The 13,928-nt window shown below is 38.2% G+C and overlaps 2 protein-coding genes across 3 annotated transcripts; one reads left to right on the top strand and one right to left on the bottom strand.

Moving 5' to 3' along the window:
- The first annotated feature begins 42 nt into the window (after positions 1–42).
- Positions 43–5,212, top strand: ing1 (inhibitor of growth family, member 1). 2 transcript variants are annotated; one of them, XM_032529251.1, is made up of 4 exons: positions 43–367; positions 1,463–1,636; positions 2,658–2,806; positions 4,281–5,212. In XM_032529251.1, the coding sequence occupies exons 2-4, from the start codon at positions 1,498–1,500 to the stop codon at positions 4,917–4,919; spliced, it is 927 nt and encodes a 308-aa protein (XP_032385142.1). In that variant the 5' UTR covers positions 43–367; positions 1,463–1,497; the 3' UTR covers positions 4,920–5,212. The 2 variants fall into 2 exon arrangements, with proteins under 2 accessions (XP_032385142.1, XP_032385143.1); XM_032529252.1 differs by lacking the exon at positions 43–367 and adding an exon at positions 1,170–1,314.
- A 2,815-nt stretch (positions 5,213–8,027) lies between these two features.
- On the bottom strand, positions 8,028–13,016 carry ube2al (ubiquitin conjugating enzyme E2 A, like). The gene is made up of 6 exons (XM_032529284.1): positions 12,748–13,016; positions 10,116–10,196; positions 9,967–9,992; positions 9,647–9,736; positions 9,479–9,567; positions 8,028–8,820 (listed from the first exon to the last, which is right to left on the bottom strand). Exons 1-6 carry the CDS (start codon positions 12,789–12,791, stop codon positions 8,692–8,694), a joined length of 459 nt encoding a protein of 152 aa, XP_032385175.1. The 5' UTR covers positions 12,792–13,016; the 3' UTR covers positions 8,028–8,691.
- Between the last annotated feature and the right edge of the window lie 912 nt (positions 13,017–13,928).

The raw sequence follows: 13,928 nt of genomic DNA, 5'->3' as shown, positions 1-13,928 counted from the left end.
ACGCATGTTTCTTACCCTTGCATCTTAATGCATCCACGCACTGCACAAGAGAGATACTGCCAAAGCAAGGGGCATTGTGTTAGTTGTGTATAACAGATTGGTAATATATATAGTAACGTTAATGATACAAAATAGGAGTCTGACATTAATGCTAAAAGCCAAGTTAATTCACGTGTAATTGTGGTTATAGCACATAGACATTTGATCAGGCGCTTTAGCTAGCTGTTAGCTAGCTAGGCTAGTATTAGGACCTACGCTGTTACAGCGGTCTACTCACACGACCGCGTTAGCAACAGCAGCAAGAGGAGCTACACCACGGAGTGCTAAACGTTTGCTGCAGAAAAACTAGCAACAAATATCAACATAAGTAAGTTCATCTGCCAGCCTCCTATCTACCAACTAGATGAGTCAAGCTGTGTTGAATGTTTTGCAGTGATTCTAATGTGAGTCGTTTATTTAGTAACGAAATGCGTTAAAAGCTAACACAAGCTAATTCGGCTAACGTTACATTGAAGCAAAAATTACTGAAATAAGACCACCTAAAGTGTCAAAATGACTGCTTATAATATTGTCTGATTATAACTTACGTGGTTTGTTGTGTTTCGTTAGCTTATTGATGTAAGTGTTCTGTGATTGTTTACGTTGTGGTTTATCATAGTGTTAGTTACGTTAATCTTTGACACATTGGTGTAACGTTGTCGTTTGCTTACACTTGCATCGTTGTCATTCAGCGATTAAAGCTAGCTAACGTCACTGTTGAAATTGTATTTCGTTGAGTGCGTTTGCTAGCTAGAGTTAAAGTAAGCCCAAAGACCCCATCTCAAACATGCAGTAAGGAGGAAGTTTGTTCAGGGTCACGTTACGATAACTGGTTAATAATCACCACTAAAATTAGGCACTGGAACTCAACTGCTGTTGATGGAAATATTCAAGTTCATCAGTGAACTTGTTCGTGGTTGATTTCACATTAATATGTCGGCTTACCACTCAGCCAACGTTTTCTAACCTTAACGGTAGTTCGTGTTACTGTTTAGCTTTGTTGTAGGACACAACAAAGCTAAACACTTACTGTTCACTTGCACGTCAAGTAACGTTAACTAACGTAATGTCATCCACCTGAAGTCACCTTGCTCTTATTTATTTAGTTATATTATTTTTGAACTGGGTTATTTTTCTTCGGCCCCAAACTAATTAGCACTCTGTTGGCAGATTCATTGTACACGTAGCAATTTTCAGGATGGCTGACTCCAGATCTGTTGCCCCCTCCCCTTTTCACATTTTGACCATTAGTCTATATTTCCAGACTGATTTCAGGTATGTACAAGAAAACAAGACAAAATGCATAATATACATCATTATCTCAGAGAAGTCTGATGAAGTTAAATTAAGAACTGCCAATAAAACAGCATTTAAACAGCTTTAGAGCAACAACGCATTTTTAATAATGATATATTGTCAACAGGTGTCTAAGTGCCCTGGAGTGGAGAGGGACCTGCAATGTTGAACCCGACCAATGGCGACCCCAGCCACGTTGTTGTGAATTATGTCGAGGAGTATTTGGATTTGGTGGAGTCACTACCTTTTGACTTGCAGAGAAGTGTGTCCATTATGAAGGAAATTGATGCCAAGTATCAAGGTAAATAAGCTGCACAGTGTGGCCCCTGATGTGCAAATCTCTTTAAAATCCTCCTAAGTGAATCAAGACTACATACTAAAGAGGTTACACAAATAAAGTTAACCTTAGTTGGACATGTCAAACATTGTACACAGAACTATAATTGTAGCTGTTATTCCTTGTTATATTTCCTTTGCTGAAAGCAAGTACTATGTGAATGGATATGTATCAGAGAAAGTGTGTGTGTGTGTGTGTGTGTGTGTGTGTGTGTGTGTGTGGTGTGTGTGTGTGTGTGTGTGTGTGTGTGTGAGAGATATCTTTGTGTGCATTACAGATGAGCATTCAATTCAACACGTGGAGAGTGCACTTACATTTACATATGAATAAACCAAGTAAATTAGAAATTAGCAGGTATTTGCCAGGTATATGAACTGAACGCTTAACAAACTTCTACATGGTAGAAATATACCTATATTGGTGTTCTGTATAATTAAACTCTACATTGTAGCTGCATGTCTACACCCACTAGGTTTTAACCTCTCCCACTAGATTGAGCTTTACAGCAACCACATTGCTCTCGGCAATATTCATTTCCATCAACCAAAGTAGTCAGACTCCCCAGCCTGTCTTATCCATGTGTCATGCTTGATCAACATTAAGGATGCATCTTTCACGCTCGTTGACTGCAGACTAAACAGAGATTTGTCTCCAGATGCATTTTGGCTAACCTTTCCAAACGTCACAAAAACCTTTATGTAGAAGTGATTGAATCAGTTCATGTTAACAGACATATCTGAACCCAAAAACTACACACTTGCCAGTTTAATAGGTACACCTAGCTAAACCTCATACAGCCTTAAATCGTAACCCGTTCGTTACTCACCAAACACCTGTATACCACATGATGGTGATCAATAAAGTTATCTGTTATGTAAAGTAATGAGCTGACAGTTTACATTTCTGTTTTGTGTATCCTTGAGAATATTTTTATTTTGTATTATTATTTATTTATTTATTTTTTCCTGTATTTCTTCTTTGGCAGATGTTCTGAAGGAGCTTGATGATGCTTATGAACGGTATCGCCGGGAATCTGACTCGCTTCAGAGGCGAAAGCTTCAGTTAACCATTCAGAGAGCGCTGATTCGCAGTCAAGAGCTCGGAGATGAGAAGATACAGATTGCTGGTCAAATGGTATGTTAAGAGTGTGGAAAACCCGCAGCCAGACAATGGTAAAGCGTACTGATGTTTCCAGAAGCCTTGTTTATGTTCATCCGTCAGCCTTAGTTTGAAAACAAATCTACGTAACCTTCCGTACACCTGTTCATCGTGAAACACCGTAAGAGCTACAGGACAGATAAATAACATTAAATTAGCTCTTACATAAATGTTACCCAAAAGTCACATGAACAATCAAAAACAAACAAACTTGTTTCCGTTCCAGCTAGATGCTTGATTATTATCCTTTAGAGCTGTATATGGTTACCGAGCGACATGTGTTGTTCCCTCCTTGGGTGCATCTCAAACTAGTCCCCCCTTTGTGTACAAGGTTACAGTTCCGCTAGGAGGTGCCAAAATAAAGGACTCATAGTGTCAAAAAAAAATGAAAACTAATTAAATACAGCAAGAAGTGGTTACCTGATTAATACACCTTTTTTAGAGTCGGTTACAAAGAGTGGGCTGCAGCTGCTCCAGTGAAGCTGCTCTTTGTTCGGAGTGTGTGCACCTGTTTGAGTACAGAAGTGCTTTCCTGGAACATTTGTGCTCAGAAAATAGAGTCAATAAAAAGAAAAAAATCTTTTAAAGACCTGTTAAATTTACTTTTTGTATTAGGTTTTTCCATTTGCACACATTTTAATTTCACTTTAAGTGCTCATATTATGCTAATTTTTAAGTTTACAATTGTATTTAAAGGTTGTACCAGAATAGGTTTATGTGGTTTACTTTTCAGGAAAACACCATATATTTGTTGTACAGCACATTGCTGCAGCTCCGCTTTTCACCGTAAATTGACGCTCTGTTTTCTATATATATATATATATATATATATATATATATATATATATATATATATATATATATAATATAAATGTGAAAAGCCAAAAAGCATAATATGAGCACTTTAAATCAAAACCAGGAAAAAAGTCTTTGGACAGTGGCAGAACTTCATCAATTAAGGCTGAATCTTCCTCTTATAGTTCCACACTGGAGGTTTAACGGTTTGCTTAACTTTTGAATGTTAACATTCACCTTTTACTTTTAAATCCAAGAGAAGGAGAAGTGGTTAAACCATTATAAATCTGTTTCTAGCTACGTTGCTACACCTCTAGTAAAATGTTACTACACATACTTGGCTATACAGGAAGCCTGCCTCACCTTTTTCTTTTCAGTCAGTTAAATTAAGCAAATCCAAAATGTGCAAAAATAAAACCTTGTATTCAAGTTTGTTTCCTGCAGATTGTGCAAATGTATTTTCACATACAAAATCATTGAAATGCAATTCATGTATCAAAGGAAATCATACTATAGCTTACCACTCTACATATCCTAACTAAACAAATTTTTGACTATTCTAGTTTTAACTTAACTGCAAGTCTTTAGTACATGTGGTACTCCACATGACAGCGAGCAGAGCTTTACAGTAAAATATGAACATTGTCTGTTTCAGGTGGAGTTGGTTGAGAATCGAACACGACAAATAGACTGGCATTCTGAACTTCTCCTTTCCTCTCAAGAAGTCCCCGAGAGTCACGTTCCCACAGCAACATCCATCACAACCACTGCATCATCCACGATGTCATCCTCATCATCATCAGCCACCGTTACTCCAGGCAAAACTGGCCACCACGACAAGAAGCGTGATGAGGTTACCCCAGGCTCAGGCTGTGGAGACAAGGCTGGAGGGAAACGCTCCCGGCGACAGAAAAATGGAGAAAGTCGGGAAAGTTACGGGGGTCTGGATCACACCGAGGAAGCAGGAGTGGGGGCATCCCGGGAAAAGAGAGCCAAAACATCTTCGAAGAAGAAGAAAAGGTCAAAAGGAAAGTCTGAGAGAGAAGTGTCGCCCCCAGATCTGCCCATCGATCCAGATGAGCCAACGTACTGCCTGTGTGAGCAGGTATCATATGGCGAGATGATTGGCTGTGATAACGATGAATGTCCTATTGAGTGGTTTCATTTCTCCTGTGTTGGGCTTCACCATAAGCCCAAGGGAAAGTGGTACTGTCCCAAGTGTAGGGGTGAGAATGAGAAGACCATGGACAAGACTTTAGAGAGGGCCAAGAAGGAGAGGGCATACAACAGGTAGCTTGCTCTGTCTGGCCCAATGAACACTATTGTGTAAAAAATAATTTTATTTCTTTGTTTCCATTTACTGTCTACACTGTTTAAAAAAGTAATGAATTGCTAGGGAAATAGTTATTTTTGTAACCGCTGCATGGCTGATAAACAAGATTGCGGTCTTCTGGTTGAGATTATTTGTAAAGAATGAACACAGTACAGTACAACCTGCATGTAACTTACATCCCTTCTGTTTTCATCATGCATGCAACATCACCCAATGCTTTATATGTGCTCAATTAACAAATAAAACTTTTCTAATCAAAGATGAGATTTAGGATGTTTTTGACACCATAAAAGATGAAGAACATTTTCTATTAAATGGCACTGATCACAGTGAGGATTGTTAGCATAAAGTAGGATGCCATCTCCTAACGTCAACAAAAAAAAAGGAATAATTTTAAAATAGACAATTCAATATAAATTATGAAGAGCTGACAGAGAGGCAACTGATGTGCTGCTTTTTTCGACATACTTTTTAATGACTTATACAATGACTCATCAATCCTTTTATTCATTTTATTTGTGACATACAATACCAGTGAAATGTTAACCCATCAGCTTCTTCAACTTGTGCATAAAAAAAAAAAAGTCTTGGGATTGAATGGCTCCGGCATGCCAGGATCCAGCCACGTCTCAGTGACACCACAGCACCCGAAGTCCTGTTGGAAACTGACGGAGGGCACCCAGCTCACCGTCCGATGCCTCACAGTGGCAGGGTGACATGATTGGCTGTAGACTGGCTATTTGATTTCCCAATCTTGCTGGAACATGCCATCACTGTCCAATGTCAATCACATAAGGCACAATTAATATTTTAAATAGACAATTACATTTTAATTTTTCAGAGCATGACTTTTTTGTGACATTATCTGACATGCTATGACTTTATTTACTTTTTTCAACATGCTATATTATGACTTCACTTTTTTGACATGCTATACAATTAGTTTTCTTGACTTTTTTTGACAAACTATACTATGACTTTACTTTTTCGACACAGTATACCATCACTTTTTTGAAATGCTAAATTATGACTTTTTGCTTTTTTCGACGTACGATACTATGACTTTTTCCCTTTTTTTGACACGCCATTGGGGTTATAATTCAATTTTTATTTTGATATGCTATAATATGACTATGTGACTTTTTCAACATAAAATGACTTCTTTGTGACTTTTTTTGACATACTATGACTTTTAAAAACCTTTCAAAATAGGATCCAGGATCCAGCCACGTCTCAGTGAAAGGACACCACAGCACCCAAAGTCCTGTTGGAAACTGACGGAGGCCACCCAGCTCACCGTCCGATGCCTCACAGTGGCAGGGTGACAGAGTCTGCAATAGACTGGCGATTTTCCAATCTTGATGCACCATGTCATCACTGTCCAATGTCAACCACATAAAGCACAGCATACATACATCAAGCAAGACATATCATCACCCTATCATTAACAACAAAGCTACGGGTATAGTTATTATTGTTACTGTAACTCTATGAACATCATCATAATACAACCCAGTCTACAGCAACATCTGAACGGTGCTCCTGGATGAAGAGATGTCAAATCCTAGTATGGTGCTGTTTGCCATTTGAATGGCTCCGGGATCCGTTTTCTTCATACGTTTACATTTTATGTATACTTTTTATACATAACTATTATTTTGTTATGTTGGCTGTTCTGTAAACTCACCATTTGCTTCCTGTCTGTCCATTTTTCTCAGTTTCTCTTCCTGAGGTTTCTTCCATTTCCCCATGAAAGTTTTGGGGAAATTTTTCTTTATCTGTAGTGAGTGTGAAAAATTCATAATATATCATGGCAAATAATGAACAAAAAATTCTTAGGATAGTAAGTAAAAGAAAAAGAAATAAATAAAAAAGTCATAGTATGGTATGTCTAAAAAGTCACACAAAAATACATTTTATAGCAAGTCACAGTATGTTGAAAAAAAAGAGTAAAAAAGTCATAGTTTAGCATGTCGAAAAAAGTTTTTGACAGCAAAGAAAAAAATCTTTTCATGTATATGGGCTTCTTACGTATTAAGATACACTTGAGAATTTGAAACCTATAAGGGCACAATATAGTGTATACATTTCACTTAGAATTAAAATGTTGTAAATAAACTGCACTATATAGTAAGTGATTTCATTGTCTGGTTTACGTTTGTAAAGGTCTGAAAGTAAAAACGTGACTTTGACTCTAGTGTTGAATTTATACCTTAAAGGAGAATTACGGTCGATTTTAACACGTAGCTCGGTTGTTTGGAAATTCGAGTGTTGTCAGTAGCAAGAAAAATAAAAAAACAATCAGTGCTGCCTACACCGTGTTATCCTCCTGCTAGAGGTAGCACCCAACAGGCTGAAACAGGGCAAGTTTTAAACATGTTTTTAGCCTCTAAACATGCTCAAAATGTCACTAAAAGTGCCGACCCATGTGCAGCAGAGATGGCAAAAGTACTCACTTCCCGTACTCAAGTAGAAGTACTTGTGTTAAAAAACTACTCTGGTAAAAGTAGAAGTACTTATTTAACTTCTTGACTCAAGTAAAAGTAACAAAGTCCAGGTTTGGAAATTTACTTAAAGTATAAAAGTAAAAGTAACCTTGCAAACCATTTTTAATTTTTTTAAAAAGGCTCTTAACATGCCATTGCCTACATTTAAAATGGCTGTCTGCCAATAGGCCTAAAACAGTACATATTTAGTGAGAAAGTTTGGGCAACCTGCAGAGTTTATTTCATGTACCGCCCCTTTTGGAGATTTTTTCCATCTTTTCTTGGCTTTTTTATGCATATTAATAATTTTTTGTTTACCTGGGGTGCCCAAACTTTCAAGCCCCACTGTACCTGCAGTGGTATAGTGAGGATTTAACTCTGTTGTAAAGGGCCATCATTTAGTGGATAGACAATGACATATATACACAAAACTGTAGTTTACCTTAGGGGTTAGTGCCTCAGATTAATTTGTGCATCTTCTTGACATCAATCTCATAAAAACTAAGACGCAGCACAGGTATATAGTAACTCCTGTCAAATAGTAATGACTTTGCAGTTGCAATAAAAAGCTTTTCACATAAGATGGATTTGCCTTTTTTGTTTATTTACAAGTGCTGAAAAAATGACATGGGGGACAACCAGTGCAAAATCTGTACATAAATTCAGCTGCAGGTTTCTTATATACACGAGTACTGAACCGGAACGTGAATACACTCTGTCATGCATGTAACAAAGTTCACAACACAGCAAATGACACGATGTAAAGATGTCGGATTTAGTTGTAGTCCATGATGCTCAGGCTGCTCATTCTCCCAGGGAAAGATAGGATGATCACATTGGAGCCCACAAACTGCCTTGCGAAAACAAAATGGCCGAACAAATAAGGAGCACAACAGAGGACCCATGACTTAATTCAAACACCCTCCAGGACATTTAACATAATCAGTCATGGGGAGTTATTACAGCAAGTAAGAACAGGCCAGAATTTTTGGGTTGACAGTCCACAAGTCCATACTGACAAAACATCAAGGCAAGATTCAGCACATTTCCCCTGACGGACTGAAAAAGCGGGATAGTATAGAAAAAATAAATCCCTCTCGGTGGGCAAAAAAGGTATGTTGAAGGTAAAGTGCATAAAAGCTTAAAATCAAAAAGGTGGGGGGAGGGTAAAAATTAAGAGGTACTCTACTAAAACTTGCAGCACACACAGCTTAACAATGGAGAGAGTAGCTGTCAGGATTTTCAGGTCAACTGTCCCTCCAACTTTGTTCTACGATGGCAGACACACGCTTTTCGTATTCCCGCTTGTTTTCCTGGTACAGCTGGGCTGCCTGACTGTTGGCTGGACTGTTGGGGTTTGGTTCATCAAGCAGGGACTGGGGGGTAGAAGATACAATACTCATGGTTTACTTTAGTGGAAAAGAACCAACCTGCATCAACCCCCATTCATCTACCTAGTCACACGCCTTCACATATGTTGGGTTTGAAGTACATCCAATTATGATCACCAAAATATCTGAGTTTGTAAATATATTTTCTAAAATTATGCACCAAATTACTTTAATTAGCACACAAAACCACCATTAAATATAAATAGGATATTATTAAATTAAATGATAAATCAAGAAAACTGTTCAAAGTAATTAATTAAACACTCCTGGAAAATAACCGTTACTATCAGTACCAAATTCTAGATGTCACTGTATTGGCAAAACATTTGCATGAGCATAGGTTAGCACGGGGGATTATTTTGTACATTTGTGTTGTTACAAATGTGTATTAAGGATTTGTAGTCTAACAACAAAAATCATTGTTTAAATTTGGATGTACAAAGAATAATTTGAGTCCATCTAGTTAGACATCAGATACGTGGTGGTTACAGCTTCTCCACGTACCGTACTACAGGGTTTGCTTCTCCGGTTATCACGGAAAACTCAGGACCTTTGGTTTATTCACTTTTGTCAAAGTAAAATAAGGCTTGCCTGCATTTATACCAACTAATAAAATATGTTGCTGTTTAATGACCCTTCCAACCTGGATAGATGTAAGAATAGAGGACACATCATAAGTGGGACTCCAACGGTTCTGTAGGATGTCCAAACATATACTGCCATCTGCATAGACTGTGGATAAAAACATAATTACACACTACACACAAATATCAACCCTTTAATGTGCCAGTAGAAAAGACAATATTCCTACCATTTGGATGAAACATCTTCGACACAAATCGTACTGTGGGGGGTTTGTTGGGGTATTCTTCTGTGAACTCTACAATGAGTTTAAATGTACCTGGGACGAAAGACGAGACACAAAAAACACATGTGTGAGCCGGTGAGGAATGTCTCAAGGCAGAATAGTGTGTTGGTGCAGTGACCTCTAACATGAATCCCCCCTCTAGCAACGTGAAGTTGTATATTACAGGTTTATCAACTATGGAAAGGGGGGGGGGGGGGGGGATATAATGATGTGTTCCATATTATTTGGGTTTGGATGTGGTAAAGGAGACGTGAGATGCTTACCGTCCTCAAAGGGAGTTCCTTCAGGGCTGTGAGGTTAGAGAAAGAAGGTCATTCATCATTCCTTTCACCCTTCACACACAAATCTACAAGATCTGTAGTTGTGGGGGAAATCTTTCCATTAACATTATGGCTATGCATCAAAGTCTTACCCAAATATGACGGCATTCCACACCATAATGTTATTTTCAGATGGGGCACCACTGACACCAGCTGGAGGGTCCTCTTGTAGCCTTTACAACAAAAACACACACAAAAAAAGAAAAAGGTTTATAGCAGGACTTTTAAACTATTCTCCACTAACAGGAAACTAGTTTTATTCAGCCAGAGTCGGGTAAATCCTGTAATCCAATGGCCTCCTTTTACACAAAGTCAAAATGATATTCTAATAATAAACCAAAATATGCCCATGCTTCAGACATAGTCTTCTTGGAGGGCTGATAAATGTCCTGAGCGCAGTCATCTCCTCCTTCCGCCATGATTTCGACTTCAAGAAACGCACGCTGAAGGCTGGGCAGTGCGACTGCGCGGCAACTTCAGGAGACTTGGATGAAGCTGGGAAAGCTTGAACACACTTCTTCCACACCGTGGTTATCCACCGTGATAATATTTTTAAATGAAAATGGTAATTGTTATCGTCAACATTTTCCCCACCTCGACTATGCCATTTAAACATTTAACCCTGGTGATGTTTAGTATTTTTGCAAAATGTTGTTCAGCCTTCTGCTTTAAACGAATTTGTACATATCATGATAGCAACTAAGCAACGGTCTCTGTAAATCAATCAAGTCAGTGCCAAAAATAATGTAAATATTATATATTTTACATTATAATTTCTGACCAACTACAATGCTTCCTCTTAAGTTGTTTTCAGCTGAGATAAAGATTAATGTCATTACTAGTTAGCAACCTATCCTCACATTGTGGCAGCTTAGTCCAAGCTAATTTTGAATAAAAGACAATGTTTTTTTATTAACTTTCCTTTTAAAATCAATGTCTCATTGGCATAAAAGTACGAGAACTTACGTTTCTGAGCATTGTGTAGTTAGTGGTACAATATTTCTCTTATTACCATAGCCCTAACCCTTACAAAATAGAAACACTGATGAGACAGGTCTAAACTAAAATGTTAACCTCTCACATCTTTTGCAACAAACCTTATGTCACATATCTACGTCATCCTAATTCTGTCAGTTGCACAATCACCAGAGGACTATAGAAGTTTGTGAACGGTTCCAATAGCTTACTTAGAAACACATACGACTAAAAGCTGATTCTACAAAATGATCTGAAGCTGCTGAAATTTACAGTGAGATGAAAACATGTTTGAGGACCCTGAAGTAAAAAGTTTTTTTTTTTATTGGGATTTATGGGGGGGATTTATTTAGTTATACTGGCAGCTTGCTAATAAGTATAAAAAAAAAAAATAATAATAATAATAATAATAAAAAAATAAAAAAGAAGTAAAAAGTGTTGTTTTACTGTTGAATGAACAAGTCAGTTTGATGGTGACTTCTGAAAATGCAGCCCGAGTAGTATTGTTTTTCCTCAGCTATGGCTTAATGTTGTTCTTCTCATGTTCAACACAATGTATTTGTCTAGGCGTTCAGTAGCTCTTCTGGGTCTGGCTCCAAGCTGAATGGTGGGGATGTTGACCTGATATGAGCCAGCCACCTAGATCCTCAGGTGGGGCCCTTCTGGTTATTCCAAAGTCGAGGTGACCGCCGTGCTTTTGCCATCAGGGCCCCTCGACTTTGGAAGAACCTGCTTGGAGAGTTATGCATAATCAGTGAACTTTTTTAAAATCCCTCCTTAAAACCTGTTTTATAGACTTTCATGTGATGTCTCTTTAAAAAAAAAAAAAGTATTGGTATTTCTTTTATTTATTGATTTTGCCCTTATTTTAAATTTAGTTTTCTCTACTTCGTTGGAGTCTTTTACCTTCTTGCTTTAATTTGTCCAAATTGTGTCTTGCCACTGTTTAGCTCTCTGTTTATATTGACCTGGCTGTCGTACTTTTGCCTTGCTTTGTCTGTCAAAGGACTTTTAAACTCTGTTTTTTTAAGGAGCGATATAATAAAGTTAGATTACTCTGTGGTGCTAGATCTCGATTCAAAATAAATCTGCCCACAATTACTTACCTTACACCAAACTCTGATAAACTATTTTACTTATAATGGAACTGTATGGTTTTTAAACATGTTATGTATATTGGCAATGGAAGTTAAAACTGTCACACCGCCTTCTGCCACCTAAACGACACTTTTACATTCCCAAAGCACTGATACGTTGCATTAAATCTGTTTTGCCCAAAGATAAAATGGCCAACCGGTTATGTTGCATGGTTGTCTTCGACATTAAACGTAAAATGATAACGTTACCTAGTTCTCGGAGTTAGCTAGCTAACGTTACCCGTCTTAGACGAAGACAGTAACGACACCAGAGACGGTTTATAGAGGATCTTTGTCAATAGCTACTAGTTACTAATCGACCACCATTCTAACGTGTATCAACTAGCACTGTTAGCTCCTAACGTTAGCTAGCTACCATCTACGGGCAAAGCGCTTCTACCAAATAAATGTTATGTTTCAGGTTTGTTATAACACTAGATTTACCACACAGTGTTGGCGTTCGCTTTGCCCGTACTTTACTATGGACATTAGTTAATCAATAGATTTATATTAAAATAATACTGGTTCAAGCTGACGTAAGCTAGGCTAATGTTAGCTGTTTTTGACTAATCATAGCTAACATTGTCGACATCGACTTACGGTAAAAACTTACCGTTTAAAATCTCTCATAAGTCTCCTTCTAGCCGGGGTTGACATGGTTTAACTTGTGAAACACGTATTGATAACACTGATACGTTAACAGGAGCTAATTTTATCAAAATGCTATGTTATATTTACACCTTCACCGTAACCTCATTCACAGCGGCCCGACGCTTTCCGTCGTTCTCTAGATATAAATCTTGGTTAGCCCAGCTAGGTTTACCGGACGATACCACATCATGGAAAGAAGAGGAGACTATTTCGAGTGCCAAGTGTTACAACATTTTTCTGGCATTGATATATCAGTACATGCACCCCGTGCCGTAAATAAAATAGCTTTTGGAAAAGTATTATGCTAAATACCGGCAAGATACAATTATATATTATTTTGTTTTATTTATCTGCATTTGTATTTCCTCCCCAATTCTCTTTGAGCTCGGCGTCGCCTCTGACGGAGCTGGGCCACAGTGACGTGATGTTTGTGTATTTGCATCTGACAAGAGTCGCCCCTAGTATCCGTTCCTCCTAGGGAGTTTTCGATTGTTCAGTGTGCCGATGTGCTGCATAAGCAGCAATCGGCACAATGATTATTATTGCCCATACTTATTATTATTATTTCTTATTCTTAATCTTCCGCCAAATTTCGTCCCGCTACTAGTCCCGAAGCGTTGCCAACACGCGCAACACATTACACCGACATGTGGGTATTGATTGGGAATGGTGTGCTATGTAGTTTCAACCAGATTTGCCGCGTGGTTTTACCGAAATCGGCAAAAATACGGCAAAAATCTCTCATTGACTTGAATGGGAAATGTTCGGGAAATCTCTCAACATCGCTCAAAACGCCCCCTCTTTGGGACCGTGCTGCATCGCCATACTTTAACGTAGAAACATGATTAAAAGTTTAAACCGAAGACAAGACTTTGGCCTTTATTGGGCTGAATGGGCGTTCAGATATCAAGCACGGTTTCTCCCAAATCCCAGTTTACGTTTCGTCCCGTTTTCAGAGCGTCTCAGATTTTCCAATGTGTGTGTATGTGGCGGAATGTTCAGAGCTAGAGTGGGAGACAGAGTGAGGGGTTACGGTACAGATATCTGGAAGTTTCCCGAACAAATTGCTCTTTCTCCTCCAGTTTTAACTCTGCAGTCTTCATTATTGGTCAAAATGTAGGGAATCTTGTTCCGGTCGCAGAC

This window comes from Etheostoma spectabile, chromosome 11 (assembly GCF_008692095.1).
Source record: "Etheostoma spectabile isolate EspeVRDwgs_2016 chromosome 11, UIUC_Espe_1.0, whole genome shotgun sequence".
Lineage (NCBI taxonomy): Eukaryota > Metazoa > Chordata > Actinopteri > Perciformes > Percidae > Etheostoma > Etheostoma spectabile.
This window is presented reverse-complemented; position numbering and strand designations above follow the sequence as displayed.